At 54.6% G+C, this 25,581-nt stretch overlaps 1 protein-coding gene across 1 annotated transcript; it reads left to right on the top strand.

Moving 5' to 3' along the window:
- Nucleotides 1-17,728: 17,728 nt before the first annotated feature.
- LOC144722814 (dexamethasone-induced Ras-related protein 1-like) lies at nt 17,729-25,451 on the top strand. The gene is made up of 2 exons (XM_078601258.1): nt 17,729-18,350; nt 21,244-25,451. The coding sequence occupies exons 1-2, from the start codon at nt 18,080-18,082 to the stop codon at nt 21,948-21,950; spliced, it is 978 nt and encodes a 325-aa protein (XP_078457384.1). The 5' UTR covers nt 17,729-18,079; the 3' UTR covers nt 21,951-25,451.
- The last annotated feature ends 130 nt before the right edge of the window (nt 25,452-25,581 follow it).

Below are 25,581 nucleotides of genomic sequence, written 5' to 3'. Positions count from 1 at the left end.
GCGACCTGTAGCCACTCATTCTTGATTTGAAGCTTGAAGCTGCCGCCACTCATTCGCGTCATCCTGAGCACCGCTGCTCATTATCTTTCCGCAGGGGCGGTGCGTCATTCATTCTTTAAGGTCGCGCGTTCATTCAGAGTCTTTCCCATTCATAGTTTTAAATGGAACAATAAACTCTCTACTTCTTCATCAGCACCAACCCTGCCGATGTTACGACACTGCCGCTCCAACCCACACCTCCCATCCCCTCGTTGTTGGGAACAGCGCAGTTCACCTTCACTCCTGCACATTGGGGCTGACCGTTCCAAACACGAGTCCTGCCAAAAGATTCAATTCCCTTCAGAGGTCAATGTAATGCCTCTGCAAATGCGCGTCTGTGTGTTCTTTTGATCCGCGCGTCTCTCTGTTTCGGGTAACGCAAATCGCGCTCAGTGCTTTCATCCTCCGCTTTCTGCCCGTTTCAATGCTTCCGATCCAGTTCATGGCATCTAATATGTCACGCAGTGTCAATGTTTTTAGCCTCACAAGGGACATTGCCTTTCATTACAACATTCATCTTTCGTCACGTTGGTGATGCCAGTTCGCCTTCGATAATTGCTTTAAACATAGAGTTGCGTCCGTCTAACAACTATTGTCTCTGTTATAATTAGCAAATGTGGAGATTACGTATCTTCCTGTCATGCGTCTTCATCCTGACCCACCCAGCCTCCTTCAAGTTGTAGAAATAATTCAACGTCGTTCATTTCCCCTGCCATCACGACTGCCCTCAGCAAATCTGAGTTGGATAATGATTTCTCCATCTGTGTCCATGACCTCATTTCTCACGTCTCTCAGTCGCCTCTGTGAGCAAGTGCGCTGCAATCACTCGGCACTACTCGGCGCGAGTTATGGAGCAGCACGCGCTTACCCGCAGTGGTTCATTCACATCTCTCGGGTTGCTCATCAACAAACCCGGCAGCCTTCACGCGTCAGAGCTTCATTCAAACAACTCGGCGAAAAGCGCGCGTCCGAGTTGTAGCGGGCAGCGAAGTGCAGCAGCTCCCCTGCACTGGCGTGCCCTGCCGTGCACTCGAGGCCAACCCAACATCATCGTTCACTGCGCAAACATTCAGCAAAACGCTGAGACGGCAGATCAACATTCAGCCACATTACACGGAACAGAAGGGGATTCTTTTGAGTCCGGTCTTAGAAGCACGGCTGTGGTACGATGTTGACTACCTCGCCCGGTATACAGGAGGTCGTGGGTTCGATCCCGACCCTGACGATGCCTGCTGCTGCTGTGTATATTTTGAGTTTACATGTCCTCCCCGTCCTCCCCGTGGTCGCGTGGACTTTTTCTCGGGTTTCCCCCTCTACATTTAGAATCAACGTCACGCGTTTAGAGTGTTTATCTGCTAGACATTGCCACACGATGATGATGATGAGCCGCTTGGTTGAACTGTCATTAGTGACCAGGTCGTGAAGTGAAGGCAGACTTCATCACCCAGTTGAGATCGGGACGTGTGCGTGCCTTGTCATGCACAGCGGGCATTGACAAAGTGGGACGCTTGGTTCAGTCGAACTCAAATGTTGCTGTGATGACTATTTTGTTTACCCAGGGAAGTCTCAACGAGACTCTTTTCAAGAGGGTCCTGCCAAGTTCTAGCAGTAGGGGGCGCGACGTTGCGACGTGTAATCTCAATTGAGAACAGGGGGAGAAACATACAAACAAACATACAGAACAGGGGAGATAAAGACAAAGATCCCCCGTATAGCATTAACAGACTGTAGGGGCAAGTGTTGTTAGCGAACACCTATAAAGACCGGCACGGCACACGAGGGGGTGGGTGGCCAACACCACGCCCGGCCGTCTTTGTCTTCCCAGTGGCAATGTTTACACATCGCACCAAGTACTCATTTGAGGCTGAGTCGACCTAGGGGAGGCCCAGAACCGGTTCAGATAAGCGCCACTGGTGTTTACCGTGAGCGGGAATCGAACCCGGGTCGCCAGGTTTGTAGCGCAGCGTAGCGCTGACCGCTCTACGACCGCTCCCCACCGAGGCTCGGGTGTGGCGAGCACGCCACCATGCACCGCTGCATCTTCAAGACACACAGCCGCTCCCATGGATTCTGCCTTAAAATTACTTTCGCACAATGTCTATTTTAATAAAGAATCATTTAAATTGTCTTGACCTATATATTAGGAGATTTTTGTCTATAAGAACTTATGTTTATAGAACGTCCCATGCAATGACGTCAAGATGCGCTTGATATTTTATACATTTAAATTGCTTTTTTTCATGTATATATTGAATTGGAATCACAATAAAACAGATTTTTCTCTAACTGGTGTGCAACGGCATAGTTTATACAGCTCGTTGGAATGGGTGGTCACGTGACGATTACAACATCAGCCCTCCTCATCAACGCGGCCACAATTGCTATCCCCATTGTCAGCGAAATGAGTTTCTGTCGCATTCAAGCCGTCAATGCGACTGATTCACGCAGTGCGGACCACCCAAGGTTGCCTGCCACTTGTAGAGCGGGAATCTGAGGCGATGTGTGGAAGTGGGTTAAGTGCGCAGTGCCGTCTCACTCTTGGTCATTGATAAAAAAAAACATTCGACGAATGATTGTGCGCGGCGCCTTTTGCATGGCCGCAGGCAGGGAGCTGAAGAGAGACAGAGAGAGGGGGAGAGTTTGCGCGTTTTGAGGAGGTCTGGGAGCTTTGTTCCAAAGGTGGTTTGGAAGAGCGATGCGACTTACCCACGACTTAATCCGCTTCAGAGCCATCTGAACATCCACTCCATACTCGACACATTCCATCCAAGCATTGATTCGCCCTCCGCTGAGCCAGCAGTCGCGTTACCCGCGGTCTGGGCTCCGTCTCTCCGTGGGGCATTCTCTCCCCTCTCGGCGGTGACGTCGCCCACAGCCGTGGCGCGTTGGTCCGCTCGTTGCTGAGGTTCAACGTTTCGAATCCAGCAGGCGCCTCCCCCCCCCCCCATTGGTTAATACTGCGTTGGGTGCAATAACCACACACACACACACATGTGTGTGTGTGTGGTTATTGCCATTCGGTAATTAAAGACACTGAAGATGAACCAATGTAAAACATTTATTATCCATTAAGCCATCCAGATATATAAACACAGAGACAATTTAAACCAAGAAGATGGGTATAAGCTGAGCAATCATTGGAAGGACGGCATTAACCAAGCAAAGCCGTCACTTGCTGTGGTGCTGCCATCCTTCCCGCCGCTTGGCTGTTGTCTCCGACTCTCTGAGTTGCATTGCCCTGTTGGGTGCCTCTGCATTAACGGGCTGGGGTTTCACTAACATGGCCACCTCTGCCCCCTTAGCCTCGATGTATCGATGGTTCTGGCTGCTGTGTGAGGGGCTGTGCGTCTCACCGGCGCGACCACCGTTGCGGTGGTTCCCTTGCGTGGACGCGCTCGCAGTTGGCAGCGCCGCAGCTTGTGTTACACACAGACGTGACGTTAACTTGCTAATCCCCCTAATCTCTCTGCCTACTCTCTCCCATCATAAGCGCCAATCTCCCATTAACACTGTTGTTGTGCGCATATGCGGGAACGATGTTCTTATGCAGCGACGGAAGTTCATTTCATGCTAATATCTCTCCCTGATCTCTCTCTCTCTCTCATCTCCCCATTAACACAACTGACGTGCTTGCGTGAGGGGATGGAATTCCTTTCCAGCTCAGACCCCGCCTGCTTGTCCTTCGCCAACATATATAATGACGTCTTGTTGTTGGAACAGCTCTCTCGCTGTGTTTGTTCCTCCTGAGGACGACCGCTTGTGTTGCGATCGAAACGTCGTGATATATTATGTTTTATTATATTTTTCTACCTACGTGACTTTACCGAAATATCCAAAGAGTACGTATTATCTACTGGAGAACAATGTGTATTTATGTAGGTCAGCTTTACAAAACGGGCTAGTTGGATTCTGAAATTAGGGCAAATTTCCATTCAAAGGAACACGCAGCGCATTTGTATTCAAGGCTGTTAAACCCCATCAGGAAGGGAGCTTTATTAATATGGTTTTAGTTCTGGGTCCCATATAAAAACATTGAATATGCTGCCAGTGAATCATTGTGTTTCTCGGGGATATCACTTCCATCAGCGTAGCTCACTCGACATCATCAACACCCATGAGTCCCATTTCCCGTACTTATTCAGTAATGCCAGTCTCGCCACGATTATCGATGATTAAAATGTTTTCTGTTGATTTCGTAACTGAGGCGCGTGTGTCTCCTCCTCTCACGATGGGACCGACCTGCAGGGCCCGCCTGAGACGGTCGCAACTGTCCAGGGTGCTAGTCCTTGGTCAGGCTGTTCTCTCGCCGTGTGAGCGTGGTCCCAGCCACGCTGGTGGTAGACGCCAAGCCGGACCTGAGCCGTGACTGCGACGTTAACAACCTCCCCTGGTGTACTGGAGGCGGTGGGTTCAATAACGACCCTGACGTCTGCTGCTGTATTTGTGGAGTCTGCGTGTCTCTCTCCCCGTGGCCCTGTGGATTTTCCTCCGGGTCCTGCCGTCTTTCCCTCCACATTTAGAAGCAACATCACGCGTATTCGTTGGGTCTTTCGGTAAAGCCACGTAGATAGAAAATGTAATAAAAATAATAACAATATCACGACGTTTCGATCGCAACACAAGCAATCGTCACCTTATCCCCCATACCCCGTGCGTTCTTCGCGGAGTAAATAAGTAACGCGAATGGAGCGGTTTAAGTAAATAAAAAACACAATTAGTTTAATTAGCCCCGGCGAAGTCATCAAGCAATAAATACAAATCACGACACGTGCTCCCGTTCTGTTGAACACGAGGGCAGTAAAGGGCCACGCTTGATCACGAATGACAACCGACTGATTACCGGTCAGTGCTGCCCGGCGTCTAGCGGGGGGCAACAGAGCAGCCTGGGGGTGACGAGACTCCACCCCGCGCGCGCTGCGTGCAAAGGGACAATCTCGGAGCGGAAGGGTCCCAGCTGCCTTTTTATTTTATAGCTTTGTAAGTAATGTTCAGCTTTGTAATCGGAGGGGTTTTGAATTTCCGATCGAACAGCAAAGCAACTTGTTCCGTGCAAATAATAGATGCCGGAGGTCGTGGGTTCGAACCCGATCTTCACGCTTGCTGTATGTTTGGAGTTTGCGGTGTCTCTCTCTCTCTCGCCGTGGTCGCGTGGATTTCTCTCCCGGCCCTCGGGGTTTCCCTCTACATGTAGAATGAATATCGCGCGTTTCGAGTGTCTGGCTGCTATACATTTCCACGCGATCAGCCACTTCGTTGAGCTATCATTGTGATAGCCAAGTCGCTTCTGAAAAAAAGCTATTTAGCTCAGTGGGCCTTACCTGGTAGCATACAAATAGATTAGTTTTATTTTAGTTGCAGGGACTGTGTGCTGTTGCCATGGTGTGGTCTGGGACTGTTGTTATTGTACTGCCTTGTCCCAAGCTTGCAATGAGCGTTGATACGTCGGGAGGAAATTAAATTAGGCACTTATTCAAGTTGTACTTCATCATACCCTGTCCGTGACTTTGTTGCGTCTTCTATATGTGACACCCTTATTGTTGTTGTTGTTTTATTGTTGTAACTTTCTGACCACGTGTCCCCACTGGACATCTGTGCATACAAGAGCTCATACAGCTCTTCCTCCTCCAGGCTAAACATGCTCATTTTGCTGTGAACGTAATCTTGAACGCGACATTACATGGCGGCTGCACAAATCCAATCGTTATATCTTTATTATATTTGTAGCCGTTGGCTTGGACTAAGTAATGCCATGTTTCGTACCAAACCCCATTATTTGGAGAAATATTTTTTTGAAAACCTCCCCATTGAAAGGACAAATGTTGATATTCATCATGGCTCACCGGTGCAAATACGGCTGGCGGGTGGGTGGGGGTTAGCGGTTCATCAGCGGAGCAGCCCGCCCGGTCGCCCCACGCGTACGCAGAGGGACGTCGAGCGAAGCGTGCGAGGAAGAAGAGGCACGTGCGTGTGTGGCCACTGTTACACTCGAACTGTTTTCAGTATTTTACCAGGTCAGACCCACGGAGCTGTAGCAGCTCTTTTTTCAGGAGCGACCTGGCCGCAAATTAGAGCTCAACAAAGTGGCGTATCGTCGTCATCGTCACGTGGACGTTAATAAGCAGCCGAATACTCTAAACGCACGTTTCTAAATGTGGAGGGGAAAACCGGAGGACCCGGAGAACAATCCACGGGGAGAGAGACACGCAGACTCTAAATTTACAGCAGCAGGCATCGTCAGGGTCTAGGATCGACCCCGCGACCTCCTGCGAACCAGGCGAGGTAGTTGACATCTCCTAGCCACCGTGGGGCCCGCTCGCAATGCGGAGCCACCTTTCCTGTCGCCAAATGCGTGCAGGAGCCGCGCGAGGTTTGGGCGTTCGTTCATTTTCAGACTTTTTGCGCGAATCTGCCTCGGGCGGACGTGGACACGTGGGCGGTGTTGCTGCGGCGACACCCGGGTTCGAGTCCAGCTCACGGTCAACAACAACAACATAACGATCATTTGAACCGGGTCCTGGGCCTCCCCTAGGTCGACTCAGCCTCAAATGAGTACCCGGTGCGGTGCGTCGTAAACATGGCCAAGTGGGAGACAAAGGCGGCCGGGCGTGGTGTTGGCCACCCCCTCCCCCCCTCGTGTGACACAGTGCCGACATTCATAGGTGCTACTGCTCGCTCCGCTGTCTGGACGACCACTGGAGTTCCCGTGGTGGTGGTTTACGCTCCTTGACGAACAGCAGCTTCCGCACTCTCCACAGTGATTGCACGCGGCGCATTGTGGTGCAGGGATGTATCCAACCGCTCGTAGCATCCAGCCGGGGCACCGTGCCCCGGCGAGCCGGCGGCGCGAGACACGAGGGAGAAGGGAGCCTGGGCACGCACTTCGTGTCTTACAATGAAACGATGGGGGATTGGTAGCAGTCGGCCCGCCACGTGGGCGAGCGTCCAGCGCTGTCAAAATGAGAGCGATGGAAGAAGCCGCGGGGGGCTCGGAGGTGGGCAGGGGGCCGCGTGGATGAGAGCAGAGAGGCAGCAGCGGAACGAGCGTGGAGGGGGAGGGGGCGCCTTACCCCCCCCCCCCCCCCCCCCCCCCGTGGCCAAAGCTACGAGTTGGGGCCCTCCTGGACTCCAACAACAACAGGGTCAGAGAACAGCGACTTATTTGAAACGGGGTATAATTTTTTCATTAAAATACTTTCATTTACGTCCCTCGTCTTATTTAAATTGAGGCAGTAACGTGATCTTGCAAAGAGGTCACTACGACGAAGCTGCAGTGGCTGCATTTTGCGAAGACGGAGCGCCCCTGCAGCGTTACATGTTCGATAACGTGAGCGACGATGTGGTTCGGGTAAGAGGAGGCCGCGATATAGAACAGCCCGTGGGTGCCACCATGCCAGACGAATGGAACGTTGGGGCCCCACCTGACCCCGGGCTGATGAAGTCGCCACGACGCCACTGAGCAGAGGGGTCCTGCGTGGTCCGCGAGTCCCTGGGAGGTCAAGGTCGGCGTCTGGTGACGCGGGCTCACTCAGCAGTGTGCTGATTGTGTGTGTGTCCTGTGTGTGTGTCCTGTGTGTGTGTGAACACTTGCCCCAACAGTCTGTCAAGGCTCTACGGGGGATCTTTGTCTTTGTTGTCCCGTGCTGGTGGTGGTGGTGATCGCGCTGCGCTACCAACCCAGCGAGCTGATTTAGAATCCCGCTCACGGCCATCAACACCGGTGGCGATTATTTGAACCGGTTATGGGTCTCCCACAGGTCGACTCAGCCTAAAATGAGTACCCCGTGCAGTGAGTAGGAAACATCGCCACGGGGGAGACAAAGGCGGTCGGGCCTGGTGCTGGCCACCCACTCCCTCGTGTACCGTGCCGGCCTTCATGGGTGTGCCTCGCTATCAGCACTTGCCCCAACAGTCTGCTGAGGCTATGGGGTGGATCTTTGTCTTCGTCAAGTGTACATGGAGGAGGCTGCTGGGCAGTTGAAGGCAGTCGTCCTCCAACAACAGCAGCGGAGAGCAGCGGAGCAACGCTCACGACAATGAGGTTGTTTGGGTTAGAAGCCCGCGTGTTGGGGGGTGGCCAGCACCACGCCCGGCCGCCTTTGTCTTTTACACACCGCACCAGGTACTCATTTGAGCCACCAGGTACTCATACGAGCTAGGGGATGCCCAGAACTAGTTCAGATAATCGTGGCGGTGACGTCACCACGACGCTTGTGCCAGGCCATGTGCACCCTGAGGCCACGTGAAGTGTCGAACGCCCGCTGGCAGGAGGTCACGGGGCAGACCCAGGTGCCACGGGTCGACTGACCGAGATGACCGAGATGACTGGCTGATGCACCACCTGTGCCCCCTACTGTGCCAACTTGCTGTGCTTTAGCCACCCGGCGCTCCGCTCGTTGTTGTGAGCGTCGCTCCTCCGCCCTCCGTTGTTGTTGGAGGGCGACTGCCTCCAACTGCCCAGTAGCGTCCTTCACGAGCCTCCTCCACTGAGGCCGATCTTGACACCGCTGGTACCAGTCATCGGCAAGTCCACTCAGCTCCACGTCCTCCTGTACCACATCACTCCATCTCTTCTCTAGCCCGTGCCGCGCCCGTTTAGCCCCCTCGATCCGGCCGAACAAAAGCTGTTTAGGCATGCGGTGGCTGGGCATGCGGGCTACATGACCCAGCCAACGCAGCCTTGCCTGCCGGAGGAGCTCACTGATGGGACTTTGCCCAGATCTTTCAAGGACTTGTGAGCTCCTCACACAATCCAGCGTGGTTAAACCCAGGATGGATCGTAGGCAGGCCAGCCTAAATGTTTCCAACCGGCGAAGATGCTCCACTAGGGGGGTCCACGTTTCGCAAGCGTAGAGAAGGGAGGGAATGACCGTGGCCGAGAAGACCTGAAGCTTCGTGCGGAGCGACAGACCAGGTAGCTTCCACACAGCGTTACGCAACCAATGAAAAGATATTGCCGCTCGACTGATTCGGAGTGAGACCTCTGCTGATAAACTGGAGCCGGTCATAAGCACACTGCCCAGGTATGGGAAACTCTCCACTCTCTCCACAACTGCCCCATCACCGATTGGGAGTTGTGGGGGTGGAGTGCCCGATGGTACAAAATACCCAGGCAGGTGCTTAGTTTTGGTGGGGCTGATGGTAAGGCCCCACCTCTTAGTGGCACGCTCCAGTCTCAGCAGCAGCGTCTCCAACTCCTCTTCTGAATGAGCAGCTATTACCAAATCATCGGCATACATAACGTGGTTGACCAATAGGGAGCCATCCCTTGATCGCACCCGGGCGTCGATCAGCCTCCCATTATATCTGTACCAAATGGTAATTCCCCCGGTACAGCTATTGAAGGCTTCACGTCGAAATAGATGTTAAATAATGTGGGAGCCAGAGGACATCCCTGTCGCACCCCAAGGTGTACAGGGAAAGGCTCCGACTCCCGGCCACGTAGTTTTACCCGGGCCCGCTCACCATGATGAAGGTCCTTAATGATCGTGAGCAGAGGGTCAGGGACTCCGAAAGCACGAAGAACAACCCAGAGCCCAGTCCTACTGATGGTATCATAGGCCTTGACCAGGTCAATAAAGCAGAGATGTAGGTCTTTTTGGAATTCCCTACACCTCTGCTGTAGCAGACGGACAGAAAATATGGCATCTGTGCAGGACCGCCCTTTCCTGAAACCGCATTGGGGCGCCGCAAGCCTCTCCTCAGCGTGCCTAGCAAGGCGATGTTGAATAATCCTTGCCAGGACCTTACCCGGCACACTGAGGAGTGAGATGCCCCTGTAGTTGTTACAGTCGGTACGGTCCCCCTTCTTAAAGAGGGGGACCACCAGGGCATCCTTCCAGTCCTGCGGAACCCGTCCAGTGGTCCAGACTGTTGTTATGATGTCATATAGGGCAGTCTGTGCACAAACGCCACCCTCCCTCAGCATTTCGCTTGGGAGATCATCTCTGCCCGGTGCCTTCCCTGGTCTCAGACTCCGGATCGCCCTCAGTACTTCCTCAACAGCTGGTACCTCAGCCAGCCACTCACAGGGGGTGACCTCTTCCAATATTTGAGGCACCGCAGCCTCAGCAGGGTTATCCCCACTTTGTGCCATGATGTTTTCCTGGCTGAGAGATTTTCCCTCCCCCAGGACCTCACAGAAATGCTCAGCAAATCTGCAAACCTGTTCCTGGGGGTCGGAGATTGGATCACCGTTTTTTCCTCTAATGATGGTAATAGGTGTGGCGCTGCAGGTTACTTTTTTGACACACACAGACACACAACAACAACAACAACCGCCATTCGCCACTAAGTGGCGGTGACGTCACCACGACACACACACATACACACACAGACACACACACAGACACACACAGACACACACACAGACACGCACACAGAGACAGACACACACACAGACACACACAGACACACACACACAGACACACACAGACACACACACACAGACACAGACACACACAGACACACACACAGAGACAGACACACACACACACACAGACACACACACAGACACAAACAAGCGCGCGTGTGCAAATGTCACGCGGAGAACAATCAGCACGGGACTGGGCAGAGTGGCACTCATCATCGAGAGAACACAAGACACAGACAGCACGTCCTGCTGCACGTCCTGCTTCATGTCCTGCTGCACGTCCTGCTGCACGTCCTGCTGCAGGTTATACAGCACGTCCTGCTGTACATCCTGCTTCATGTCCTGCTGCACATCCTGCTTCATGTCCTGCTGCAGGTTATACAGCACGTCCTGCTGCACGTCCTGCTGTACATCCTGCTGCACGTCCTGCTGCACGTCCTGCTTCATGCCCTGCTGCAGGTTATACAGCACGTCCTGCTGCACGTCCTGCTTCATGCCCTGCTGCACATCCTGCTTCATGTCCTGCTGCAGGTTATACAGCACGTCCTGCTGCACGTCCTGCTTCATGCCCTGCTGCACATCCTGCTTCATGTCCTGCTGCAGATTATACAGCACGTCCTGCTGCACGTCCTGCTTCATGTCCTGCTGCACATCCTGCTTCATGTCCTGCTGCAGGTTATACAGCACGTCCTGCTGCACGTCCTGCTTCATGTCCTGCTGCACATCCTGCTTCATGTCCTGCTGCAGATTATACAGCACGTCCTGCTGCACGTCCTGCTTCATGTCCTGCTGCAGGTTATACAGCACGTCCTGCTGCACGTCCTGCTTCATGTCCTGCTGCACATCCTGCTTCATGTCCTGCTGCAGATTATACAGCACGTCCTGCTGCACGTCCTGCTTCATGTCCTGCTGCAGGTTATACAGCACGTCCTGCTGCACGTCCTGCTTCATGTCCTGCTGCACATCCTGCTTCATGTCCTGCTGCAGATTATACAGCTCGTATAACTGCAGTAACGTCCTGCTTCATGTCCTGCTGCACATCCTGCTTCATGTCCTGCTGCAGGTTATACAGCACGTCCTGCTGCACATCCTGCTTCATGTCCTGCTGCAGGTTATACAGCACGTCCTGCTGCACATCCTGCTTCATGTCCTGCTGCAGGTTATACAGCACGTCCTGCTGCACGTCCTGCTTCATGTCCTGCTGCAGGTTATACAGCACGTCCTGCTGCACGTCCTGCTGCAACACTTTCTACTGCACATTATGCTCCACAACCTGTTGCACAGCCTCGTGGCTGGCGGCTGGGGTGGGCGCTTGAGTGAGGGCTGGGCCGCTGTGTGCAATGTTCACCACTGAAATCAAAAAGCCCTCGGTGGAGATCGGCACAGCCGACCGTTCAAGGGCCGCATTCCCCGCCGTGACTGGGTTCTGGCTCCTGCCGCTAACGCGACTCAGCCATGGTTTGGCTCGGGCTCCCAGGGGAGTGCATCTGCCGGTCATCTCAGTCAGTCAACCCACGGCACCTGCACGCTCTATTTGGTGACCCCCTGCCAACAGCGGGCCTTCGACACTTCGCGTGGCATCGGAGTGCACCTAGCCTGGCACAAGCGCCCTGGTGACGTCACCGCCACATAGTTGTTGTCGTTGTTGCGAAGCCACCTCGACCACGCCACTGAAGTCTCCGGCAATGTTGTCGCTTGCACAGTTGCGTCGTTCGGCGCGGCGGAAAACGAGCGCGGCTATCGCGCGCAATTGGTCGCACGCGAATTGCCAAGCGTGCCGTGTGGACTTTGGACGCACGACATCAAAACCAACGCATTCGGTCCGCCCCTTCGACTCGTACACGCGCTCTGCCGGGCATCGAGACGCAGTGCAGGGATTCGCCGATTTGCGTAATTATCGCGCGGGTTTCGTTCACTCTGCGACAGAGAGCGAGAGAATGATTCACGAATACTCGTTCAGAGGAGCCGGGGAGTTAAGCCCCCACTGGTGCGCCAACAATTTCCCAAGCTCTGTGACCCTATATTTGGAATGTTTGTCCCATCTCCATCAACGAGTGTGGTGTATCCACACAAACATCAATGTCTAGCACCTCGTGTGTGTGGTGCATTCGCCGTACATGTTTTTGTTGAACAACTGATGCGGGATTCTCATCGACTGCATTGTTGATGGAAACAAAGCAAAAGCTAATTAACTCTTTGCGGCAATCAGGGGGTGTTCGGATGTTCAAACAGCAAGCAGACGCCGATGGCAGGGCGCCAAGTCTGCATTCACCACACATCACACTTGTGGTAAAACATGCAAATACGCGTGCTTTGATAATAATAGTAGTGTGAGCATTGTCTCTGAACCCGATTGGTGGCTTACACCAGACACAGCCTCCTTTGGGGAGTTGTCTCGCCGCCGGTGTTCGGCCAGAGAACAAGGCCAGCAAGCGAACAGCCCAAAAGGGCAACGCGAATATCGAAGCCTCCGTAGCTCGAGGCGAGCAGTTCTTATAGCTATGGCGCCCTTTTTGCCGGTATCAAGACGATGGCAATAACAGCCATGACCCTCTGCGGCAATAACACTGCAGGGAGGAGATGTGACGGTGTTGAAACACCAAATAGACACCGATTGTAAGGCATCGTGAAGTCTGCGTTAACCACACATCATCCGTGGAACCCAGGCAGTGGCGAGCACAGCTATTGTTTGTGATGTTATTGTTGTTGTGATGATGATGGCTTTCGCGGAATAACGTCTCCCTCTGTCTCTGCTGTGAGTGGCTGCTCTGGCGTGCGTGTATGGAGAGGGAGGGAGAGGAGAGAGAGAGAGGCGTGTGTCACGCAGACCTCCTGGCCTTACACAATCCCCCACTTTAATTATGTTATAGTTGGTTTCATAATGACTCTTTTCTTTGTTTTCATTTAGATTTTGAGTTTCTTTGTTCCTCGAAATATTTTTCAGTTTTGTGTGGTTCCACGTGAACATACACGTGTTAGCACTGTACCACACACGTGTTAGCGCTGTACCACACACTTGTTAGCACTGTACCACACGAGTCGGTGTGAGTGCAGTGAATCACCTTTAGACCCCCCCCCCCCCCTTGTTTTGTGCTGTGAGCCTGTTCACGTTATTATCGTTTTGTTGGTGTGCTTTTTTTTACATTTTCTGTTTTCTTCTCTTTTTGTAAAATACCGAGGACTTAAATAATGTTACCCTCTCCCCAGGGGAGCTTTGAGTGAACAGCAGTAATACTATTAAGAGATGGTGGTCATAACACAGGATTGACCATCTTCATATAATAATTTTTATTTATTTTTGTTCAATGTTTTCCTGGCTTTAGAAAATAGAGAGGTTTGCTTTAGTAGTTTTGTGTGACATATCTCACACACGTGAAGATGTCCACCCGACCCGCAACAACGTACGCGAAAGCTACCGCGCCTACGCAAGGCCCGTCTCTGGGGCCTGCAAGGCGCCTGCAGCAGCAGCCGGAGCCTCGACGCGAGGCTGGGATCCGCTGGCCGACTTCCACCGATGTCCCGCTCGAAGTCTACGTGGAAGCGCTGGGCGCCATCGTGCCTGGAGGCTCAATAAAGTACGCCTCCAAGTTGAGCGGAAGGGTGGTTTTGATCGCATCCACCTTGTGGCACCGCTTCTTTTCCCTCACCCCACCGGCATACCTCATAGCAAAACTTCACATAGGAAGCACCGTGTGGCTGCTGGCATCTTGGCCTTACCACTGCGGGAGGGCGGGCAAGGTCTGGTGTGTGTACGGAGCCAGCTCTCTACATTTCGTCTACAAGCCGTACAGAGGTTTCTCTACACGGCCCCATCACCCATGTGGTGTTCCACGGCATCTTTTTTCCTAAATAACCTCGGGGGCCTTCAGTGCAGCAAGCAGCTCTTCTTTATGGACATTAAATGTATTCCACTCACGCAGATTCCCCACTTCTACAGGAGTATCCTACATACCTGGAGTTTCCTTGTCACCGCCCGACTAAATGCACCTCGGTCGGCATCAGAATTCGCTCACGAGCCGCTGTTACGGAACCCCAACATGGCACTACCCTCTGTTGTGGGCCCTGCCGTGGAGAACCGCGTGGTAGACGCACGTCTCACGAGGGTGGGCAATTTGGTGAGACCAGGTACGGAGGGGCAGTGGTATCTCCCTACCGAGATAGCTGCAATGCCCGGAATGCACTCGGTGAGACTCGCCGCAAAACTTGTGAATTAAGTGCGAAGGTCTTTCTCCGCAGCAGTGGGGAGCAGCGCGCCTGCCATGAGTGTTGGTGACGAGTCAGCCGGCGGTGGCCCAGTGCCACCAACACTGAATGTCGTCCCAGCAAGGAAGCACACTCAACTCTCTTCTTCACAGCAGCACTGGGGGCACACCTCGGGGAATAACCAGGAGGGGTGCTTCTCAGATGTAGACCGGAAAAAGCTGTACACCCAAATGGTCAATTTCCACCATCAACAAATAATAACGTCACGCAAAGGCTACGCTTGGAGGGAGATGATGCCCTGCAGTGATGGTGTGAGGCCTTACTGGGAGCTGTTTTACTCAAATCCATCGTACAAGCGCCACGGTGATGTGAGCTGGAGCATTGCTCATGGGACTGTGACCACGAACACATTGCTGCCACTTTTCACAGACACAAATCCGGAATGCGTATTTTCTGTGGTGAGCTCGAAACAGTGGCGCGTCAATACGTACACTGCAAAAGCCTAGACTCACTCTATAAGCTGTTACGAAATATTCTACTGAAATTCAAACTTCATTTCTCCCCCACAATTCTTATTTTTGGATATAGAGGGAACGAGGGTACCAAAGATAGAGGGGTTGACGAACTTCATCATGAACGACGCCAAACTGGCCTGTATCTACAGGGCCAGGAAATGCGCAATTGAAGGAAGTGGCTTCCCCAGCCACTGTCGCATCTTCAAGACCCTGCCTGCTCTCTGACAGAATTTGGCTGGAATTTCGGTACGCTCAGTTGACGGGGAGTGTCGAATCTTTCTTGACGCTCTTGATTTGAAGCTTTCGTGACTGCAGGAGTCCATACTCTTTGGTTCTTTCGGTAAAGTCACGTGGGTAGAATTATGTATTGACACCTTGGACGACCGAGGGTGCTTTGTGTAATGTGACGAAAGCAGGGGATCCGGTGATGGGTTTTTGAGGGAGAATGTTCTTGTTGGTGTCTATGGGATTTATATTACACGCGAAAACCGTTATATCTTTGATTTAAAAAGGGGGGCACAAAGGCAAACAAAAAAACTCAACAAAAAACCGACGATGATGAACGAAGAAAAGTGCCGAAAAACGGAGCATCTTCCTGTTCTGATCGTGAAAAAAATGAGGGAAGGAGGGAGGGACGTGGTTCGTGTGGCCGGGCCCGGGAGCTCTCCCAGTCACGACTCGCAGGATGGAGAAGTCGTTTGTGGAATTTCAATGCGATTACCATCACAGCAACAACAATACAACCAATATTAACCCGTGCACAGTTATCAGAATATATTTTTTCTGTGAATGTTCACGAATGTCATAGCGCAGAGCGACGTGAGGATTACACGTGAACAACTGCACACGCATTCATAATTATAACAAGACTGTCGCCATGATCACAAGAGGTTAAACGGAGGAATCTGACAATTTGTGGGACACGGCGCGGAGCTGCGCACGCGACTCCGCGTAAGCAGAGTCGTCGCTTATCGCCAGCAGAGCGAGACACGACGCGGACACATCGTGACTCGTGCACACCTCCGTGGGCTGGGAGCCTGAGAAGCGTTCGTGCGACGGGAACCAAAAACGTGAAGCTGATGCCGCCACGGGTTCGCTGCTGACTTCACGGCGAGGGGGGGGCATCTTCAACAAGACTCCCACCCTCCTCCGGTAAACACCGCACGGAAACCCGCTCCCGACACCGCTGACGATGATCTGAAACGGTCCTGGGCCTCCCCTAGGTCGACTTCGCCTCAAATGAGTACCTGGTTGCGATGTGTAAACATCGCCACTGGGGAGACAAAGGCGGCCTGGCGTGGTGCTGGCCACCCACCCCCTCGTCTGCCGTGCCGCCATTCACAGGTGCTACTACTCGCTGACAGCACTTGCCCCAACAATCTGTTCGAGGCTATACGGGGGATATTTGTCTGTGTACACGCACGTGCACTGCGGATGTAATGGGGCAGGCACGGGGGTACACCACATCTGTAGAGTAAACCGTGAGCTCTGTTTGTGTGTGTGTTGTGTTTTATTTGATCAGGTAAGGTCAACTGAGCTGCGATGTCGCTCTTTTTCAGAAGCGACCTGGAAGTGGCTTATCATCATCATCACGTGGAAGTCAGCAGCAGCAGCAGCCAAATACTCTAGAGGCATGATATTGATTGTAAATGTGTAGGGGAAAACCGGAGGACCCGGGGAGAAAAATGCACGCAACCACGAGGAGAAAGACATGCATGCAAACTCCAAATACACAGCAGCAGCAGGCGTCAGGGTCGGGATCGAACCCACGACCTCCTGTGTACCTGGCGAGGGAGTTAACATCTCCTAGCCACCGTGATGATGATGAGAGACACGCAAACTCCAAATACACAGCAGCAGCAGGCGTCAGGGTCGGGATCGAACCCACGACCTCCTGTGTACCTGGCGAGGGAGTTAACATCTAGCCACCGCAGCGCCCCTGGATCAACGCTCGCCTCGTTCGTTCCACGTCACTTCTCAATGTGCTCGCGAACACGCGAATCGCCACGTGATGTCAAACAACCGCGCACACGACTGACAGAATTGACGGATTGTCACGGGCATTGTTGCACGAGCCGTATTACTCCAACTTGTGTAGTATACACACCGTGCGTGTGTGTGTGTGAAGGCGAGAAGGTAAGGATGTGTCTGTGCCAACAGCATCGACTGGAGAGTTCTATCCAGCATCGCGTTCATCCGCAAGCGCCGGGATCGTCGCTCCATCCTCCCTGGGATGAGCGCCGCGCTCTGAGAGACGCAGCTGCGCCATCTCTCCCTCTCTCTCCGTCTTCCTCTCTCCACCTCTCTCTCTCTCCACCTCTCTCTCTCCATCTTCCTCACTCTCCCTCCCTCCCTCCTCGCCCGCCACGCGCGTCACTCGACGACAAAAAAACGACGACGACGAAAAGAGTCGCGCAGCCTCCCAGCAGCGCCCCCCTCCCCCCCCCAAGGGGCGGTCGCTGTCTGAGCGCCACGCTCCACTCAGCCTACCGCGGTACATCACCCGCCCCACCACCCAACAACAACCACCACCACCACCACCCACTTCTCCACCCACCCCCGCCACTCGTGACCGCCTCCTCCGGCTATAAAAGGGAGGCGAGTGGCCGCTGTGCACGCAGCGAGATCCGCGACGAGACCTCAAGTCACTCTCACAGAGAGCCAGAGAGCCAGTAGCGGTGTGTGCACGCACGAGAGATCGCGCACACGCATTACTCCACTCGCCCCACTCACCAAACCAGCCTCTCTCTCTCCGTGTCTCACTGCGCCACCCCCCACTCACTCACCCCACTCACCAACCCACCTCTCTCTCTCTCTGCGTGTCTCACTGCGCCGCCGCCCCCCACTCCGACGTCCCAGAGTCACCCTGGGGGGGCTTCCCGAGTCGCCAGCGCCGCTCGCAGACGGCAACTCGCGCGTCGTCCCACGCGACTCCCACGCCACGTTGCCCGCGATGGCTCCCAGAGAGCAGCAGCAGCAGCAGCAGTACGTCGTCCCCACCAAGAACTGCCACCGCATGGTGGTGCTGGGCTCCTCCAAGGTGGGCAAGACGGCGCTGGTGTCCCGCTTCCTCACGGGTCGCTACGAGGACGCCTACACGCCGACCATCGAGGACTTCCACCGCAAGTTGTACCGCATCCGGGGGGACCTCTACCAGCTGGACGTCCTCGACACGTCGGGGCACCACCCCTTCCCGGCCATGCGGCGCCTCTCCATCCTGACCGGTGAGCACACTGTGAGCGCCCTGTGAGCACACTGTGAGCGCCCTGTGAGTGCACTGTGAGCGCCCTGTGAGCACACTGTGAGTGCACGGTGCCCTCCTCGTGGGAGCCGCGACACTTTGACATCATCAGCATTCACAGACTCCTTCCTCCACGACTTTAGTTCGTTGCACTCCACACCCCCCCCCCCGCACATCGGATTAGTATGGCGCGAAAGAAGTGCAACATGCATGCAGTGCATAGAGGTGTGAGGAACCTCGCCTGGTACGCAGGAGGCTCGTGGGTTCGATCCCGGACCCTGGCGATGCCTGCTGCTGTATATTTGGAGTCTGCGTGTCCTCTCTCTCACTGTGGTCCCGTGGATATTTCTCTACAGGTCCTCTGGGGGTTTCCCTCCACAGTGTTGAGAGTGTTTGGCTGCTGTGAATGTTCACGTGGTAAGCTATCGTTCGTGGCCAGGTCGCTTCTGACTCAAAAGAGCTACTAGACAGCTCCGTGGGCTTCACCTGGTGAAACTAAAACAGTCTATAGTTTAAACCCGTGGAGTCTGCGCAACGGATGAGTTCACCAATCCGTGAAGCCCTCTCGTCGTGGCGAGCAGACCTCGCTCGACATTGCCAATTATCTCCTGAGCCATAGTGATGTTGCTGTAGCTGCTGTAGCTGCTGCTATCACGCGCAATAGAAGAGCATGATTGGAGGATGCGCGAGATTGCGAATGCTGCAACGTTGCAATCTGCTCCACGTATTCTCGTGTCTGCGGCGCGAAGCAGATTCTATTCACTCGCGAATGTCACTTCTCTGCTCGGAGATGCCGGGAGGCGAGATGCCGCTGGCTCTCGCGTCCGCTCAGAGGCAGCGGCATCTAACGTGGTATTCCGCTTGTGCCGCTGACATGCCTGGTAATGCCACGTGCTGGGTAGCGTGCACATACAGGCGTTTCAAACAACGCTTCACAAATACCGAATCGATGGGCGTCAAGGTCCGACAGGACATCCCGATGGGTCTAGCGCAGTGACAACCACGCGGCACCACCGCTGCTGCAGCCCGCGGCTCGTGGGTCCGCTTCACTCGCACAGCGGCAGCGGCAGCAGCGGCGGCGGTGGTGGTGGTGGTGGCGGCGGTGGTAGCGGTGGTAGCGGTGGTGGTGGCTGCTGCTGCTGCGAGTGAAGCCACCGCTTGGCTGAGCGCTCCCCGCTTCCCCACGACGAATTCCTAAGCGCTGAGCAACGAATCCGTGGGACGTCACTCCCTGCATTGTCGCGGCGTTAACGCAAAGACGATCTGCGTGCACTCTGTGTGTACTCTGTGTGTACTCTGTGTGTATTCTGTGTGCGCCCTGTGTGTATTGTGTGTACGCTGTGTGTACTCTGTGTGCGCTCTGTGTGTATTCTGTGTGTACTCTGTGTGTATTCTGTGTGTACTCTGTGTGTATTCTGTGTGTACTCTGGGTGTATTCTGTGTGTATTGTGTGTATTCTGTGTGTACTCTGTGTGTACTCTGTGTGCGCCCTGTGTGTACTCTGTGTGTACTCTGTGTGTACTCTGTGTGCGCCCTGTGTGTACTCTGTGTGTATTCTGTGTGCGCTCTTTGTGTATTCGGCTGTTTGCACAGAGAGGGGGGGGGGAGGCGGCTCCGTTTGTATCCAGCGGGCCAGGCTGTGTCTGCGTAGCCACGAGAGACGAAGCAACGCGGGCACCTCGCGTCTCGCACCTCGCGACGCGAACTGCCCCCCCCCTGCTCCGCATTGTCCCAGCGGCGTGGCCACGCGGGGGGCTGACACGAGTGGGGGAAGTGCGGCTCAATGGAAGCGTCGTCGTCTTTTCAGTCGTCGGGGTTGCTCTAATAATAATGAGAACCATGACGACGAGAATCATTTGCGAGCTCCTATTAAGTCGACGCTTACTCACCCCGCAGCGAGTGACGACCCACACGGGACCCGCGTCCTGTCACGAGTTCCACAAACACGAAGTGTGCGAAGCGTGTTGATGGGGAAACACGCGAAGAGGGTTGACGCCTTGCTGGCACTACAACGCCAACATAGAAATGTAGCTTTGACAAGGCAACACGACTGCATTCACCACACACGCTACTTGTGGGGGAAACGCAAACACCTCCTGTTTTATTGCCACGAAGGTTAAAACCCAATCTTATTTATTTTTTATAAAACGCGCTCAGCGTGACGACAATACAACTCTTCCAGCAATGTTTGTACTGCATGTTGAACTTCTTTGCCACCGTACGTAGCCAACCGCGCTCTCGCCGGAGGGATGGGGAAAGGACAGCGACGCGAAACACAACATGAACACGTTTTTGTTGACGACATATTTGTATTATTCCGTTTGTTTGATTGAATCTGTCAATGCGGAGCGCTTTGATGCTTCGCCCTCGCAAACAAAACACAAAGAGCCACTTCGCTCAGTGGGAGGGGGGGGGGATTATTATCCTGGCGACTTCGAACTCCTCACGGCATCTCCACAAACCGCGATTGCTGTGCGACGCCACGTGACCCGCTGCGCGATCAGCCGTGCACCCACCACCCACCCACCCACCACCACCCAGCCACCCACCACCCAGCCACCACTCAGCCACCCACCCACCACCCACCACCACCCAGCCACCACTCAGCCACCCACCCACCACCCAGCCACTCAGCCACCCACCCACCACCACCCACCACCCAGCCACCACTCAGCCACCCACCCACCACCCAGCCACCCACCCACCACCCACCACCACCCAGCCACCACTCAGCCACCCACCCACCACCCACCACCCAGCCACTCAGCCACCCACCCACCACCACCCACCACCCAGCCACCACTCAGCCACCCACGCCCGATCTCCCCCGTAGGCTGACGCTTGTCTCTCTCTCTGTCTCCGTGTGTGTGCCACAGGCGACATCTTCGTGCTGGTATTCAGCCTGGACAGCCGCGAGTCCCTGCTCGAGGCGTGCCGCCTGCGCGAGCAGATCCTGCAGACCAAGGCGTGCCTACGCAACCGCCCGACGCACTCGCTGCACGACGTGCCCATCGTCATCTGCGCCAACAAGGCGGAGCCGGCGTCGCAGCTGCAGCAGCAGCAGCAGCAGGCCCCCGGGGCCGCCGGGGCCGCCGCCGCCGCGGTGGGGGGGGGCAGCCCCGGGGGCGCCGATCCCTCGCAGGCTCCGGCGGCGGCGCTGTCCCGGGACGAGGTGGTGGCCGCGCTGGGGGCCGGCGCGCCCTACTTCGAGGTGAGCGCCAAGCGCAACCACGGCGTGGACGAGATGTTCCGCGCGCTCTTCACGCTGGCGGGGCTGCCCCGAGAGATGAGCCCTGCCCTGCACCGACGCGTCTCGGCGCTGTCCTGCCCGGGAAGGGGCGGAGGAGGAGGAGCGGGGGGGGAAGGGGACGGCGACTGCGACGGGCGGCCTGGCGGGCACGGCAGGGGCGGCCTGTGGGGGGGGGGCTCGGGCGCTTCGAAGGCGATGGACGACGCGTGCGGGCTGGTGGCCACGTGCGCGCGCAGGCCCAGCGTGCACAGCGACTTGCTGTACGTGCGCCAGAAGGCGCTGCTGTGTCGCTCGCAGAGCAAAGAGCGCTCGGACAAGTGCTGCATCATGTGATCAAGTGCTGCATCATGTGATCAAGTGCTGCATCTTGTAGTCAAGTGCTGCATCATGTGGTCAAGTGCTGCATCGTGATGTGAAGGAAAGCTGCATCATGTGGTCAAGTGCTGCATCTTGTAGTCAAGTGCTGCATCATGTGATCAAGTGCTGCATCTTGTAGTCAAGTGCTGCATCATGATGTGAAGGAAAGCTGCATCATGTGATCAAGTGCTGCATCATGTGATCAAGTGCTGCATCTTGTAGTCAAGTGCTGCATCTTGTAGTCAAGTGCTGCATCTTGTAGTCAAGTGCTGCATCGTGATGTGAAGGAGAGCTGCATCACCTGAATTCGTGCTGCATCGTGAGGTGAAGAAGTGCAGACGAAGAAGAAGGGGAGGGAGGCAAGGAGGTGCTGCAAGGATCGTCGCTGACTTTGAGCATCGGACACTTTGTTCTTTAGATTTGTGATCGACCTGAGATAAGGGACCTTGACTGTGCGTGCACGCACGGCGTGAAGGACGTCATCACCACAGTGCCTGTGTTGGGCTTGCGGTGGTTTACACACCCGCACGCACACACACACACATTCACACACACACATTCACACACACACACGCACAAAAGACAAAGATTTCCCCGTATAGCCTTTAACAGGCTGTTGGGGCAAGTGCTGTTAGCGAGCAGCACCAATGAAGGCCGGCACGGTGGCACACGAGGGGGGGGTGGGTGGCCAGCATCACGCCCGGCCGCCTTTGTCTCCCGGGTGGCGATGTTTACACCCCGTACTAGGTACTCATTTTTTAAGCTGAGTCGACCTAGGGGAGGCCCAGGATCGGTTCGGATAATCGTCACTGGTGTCGGTGGCCGTAAGCGGGAATCAAACTCGGGTGGCCGGGTTCGTAGAGCAGCGTAGCGCTCACCGCTGCGCCACCGCTCCCCACACACGCGCAGACATGGAGATGCTGAATTGTTCACTACGTATGAACAGTCTAAAATTCAATATAAGCTATTAAAACATATCGCTAAATAAAACTAAAGCTACAATGTCTACATTTCAAGTGAAAGGGAACTTTTAACATATACACTGTACAGAAGATATTTAATATTTTGAAGTTGTATAACTCTTTAGACATATCGAGCGTACACACATCGTCAACTTCATTACGGTGCCACGGTTTACATTGATGTGAGCATTTGTATTTAACGAATGTGAAAAGTCAACACTTACCTTGACACATTGAAGCTTTGTGGAGCCGAACAGTTTTCGCTGCGCTTTCTGCACTCACGTGGCTCGTTTGTGTTTAACGACACGGGCCTTGGGCCTGCAGCCAGAGGCACGCGCACGCACGAGGGAGAGACACAGAGCAAGGGAACGGGATGTAACTTCCAGCTGAACACCTCCGAGTGCCCGGCAGGAGAGTGATTGAGGCGGGGCACAGACACGCGCTGTTGCATTGCGCCGTTTGGCCCCACTGGGGACCCGACAGGGATTTTAAGCAAAGATCGAGGGAGCTGTGTGCGTGTGCAGTTCGGCCAATAAGCTGTTGGTGCAATTTCTAAATGGCTGCTTGCCTCTTGTTATCCTGTTGTGTTGAGAATCAATTCCAGGCGGCGTTCCGTCGCATTAGTTCTGTGTCGTGATGAGGGTCGCCGTCGTCTTACGGACTTCGATTGAGGACGCCGGTAACGCGACACGCCCACCTCTTGTTTCGCGTGCCGACTGCGAGACGTCACCTTGTGAATTGTGCACGCGCGAAAGCCCGTTACGTTTCGCAGCGGCACTAAGCGCTGCACGGTGCACGTGGCGACATTCTAGCGGTGGAGACCACGAGATTCGCGTCGACGGAATAATCCGAAGGCAGTCTCGGGTATGAGGCGTCGTCTTGTAACGAGCTCGGCGTGAGTGGCCATGCGCGCGAGTGAGCTTGGAGCGCGCGCACGTGACACGCGTGGCAGGGAGAGTTGCGGAGTCGCGCCAAGTTGGGAGTCGTCTCCTCGTCGCCTCTTGCACGATCTCGTAAGCGGTTGCAAAACTCCGCGGGAAATGTGTTTCTTTGTAAGTCCGCAACGAAACGTCGACGGTCGTCACAAACTCGCGTATAGCGGTGGGGGAGGGGGGGGGCGGTTTAGGCGGTGCCCCCCTTTCGACTCCACTGCTTTAACCGTGATCGTTTTACGCGGCGCCGTGACGCAGACAGCCGTGGGCGATTCTCGCGATGTCGAGGCCAGGGGCTGTGTACGGTCCGTGTCGGCTTGCTGCCGTGTCTGCCTCCCATCTACAATCCGGGCACCGCGGTGGCCAGGAGATGTGAACTCCCTCACCCGGTATACAGGAGCGCGTGGGTTCCATCCCGACCCCGAGGCCTGCTGCTGTATATTTGGAGTTTGCGTGTTTCTCTCTCCCCGTGTACCCGTGGATTTTTCTCCGGGTCCCCCGGGTTTTCCATCCACATTTAACACCAACACGCGTTTACAGCATGTGGCTCCTGCTATACACATTTAACACCAACACGCGTGTACAGCATGTGGCTCCTGCTAACAACATGTCTACGCGACGACGATAAGCCGCTCTGTTCAGCTCTCATTTGTGATGGCCACGTCGCTTCTGAAATAGAACAGAGCTCAAAGTGTATTCGTCTAATCGCAGCCTCGCGTGTTTCGACACACGGCCCGGCCTGGCGACACGCCACGCGTGTCCCTACTGACCACCCACTGAGTCAGAATATTTATTTATAATTGGAGGAGGAATCCGATGAGCTTTCAAGCTCTTTTCAACAGGTCATTGCTCGGCAATGTTCTCCTGCACTGAGGAGGCCTGCCAAGTGGGGCAGTTGGCGCGGAGACGCGGGTGATCCATTCACGCGATGGATGTAATTTATTTGCAAGGTGTGTGTGTGTGTGTATATGTGTGTAGGGGTGCAGCGGTTGTTACTAGCGTCTGACGCACGCACGTGCGGTTTCTCGAAATGCGCTCTGCCCAGAACCAACGGTGGATTTTAGACGTAAAGCCTCCGCATTATTCCAAATTACTTCACCAAAAACTTCGGTCGATTGGCTTGCCGCGTGGCCTCGAGTAACGAACGCAACGGGGCTGCGTTCACGTGGCCGCAACATCGAGTGGCGCGTTTTTTGTCGCTACCCCCCGCACCCCTTCCCCTCTCGAGGTGCCGCTGCACCCTCGGCCAGAATGTTCTTATCGACCGCTGGGGAGACTAAAAAAGCTCGCGCAGATGTTTGTGTTTTGCACAAACAAACAACAGACGCTCGCTCGCTCTTGTACAGCAGTGGCTTTTTTACTTGAATATTTGATGAACTTGTGACAATTGCACTTGCCTTTCGGTGTGCGCGGGTCGTAGGCGACGTTTAGCTGCAAACTAATTTTCGTTGGGAGCTGTGAACCATCGTCGGTCGGACTTGAACCGTTGGTCGGAAGGATTTTGTACAATGTGTAGAGGTGTGCATTCAGTTTTCTACGGTCGACTGCGTCCACGATACAAAATAAACATGAAGTACTCTTTACACACGCCTACTTGACTTCCTTCTGTGGCATGCACTCCCGGGTTATGTATAATTAGACCTTGCTCAATCCGCTGCTGGAGGAAGGGCCTCGTCTGGAGAATGCTCTTCCTACAGAGCCCTTCTGAGAGGA

Source organism: Lampetra planeri, chromosome 1 (assembly GCF_965212315.1).
Source record: "Lampetra planeri chromosome 1, kcLamPlan1.2.h2, whole genome shotgun sequence".
NCBI lineage: Eukaryota > Metazoa > Chordata > Hyperoartia > Petromyzontiformes > Petromyzontidae > Lampetra > Lampetra planeri.
This window is presented reverse-complemented; position numbering and strand designations above follow the sequence as displayed.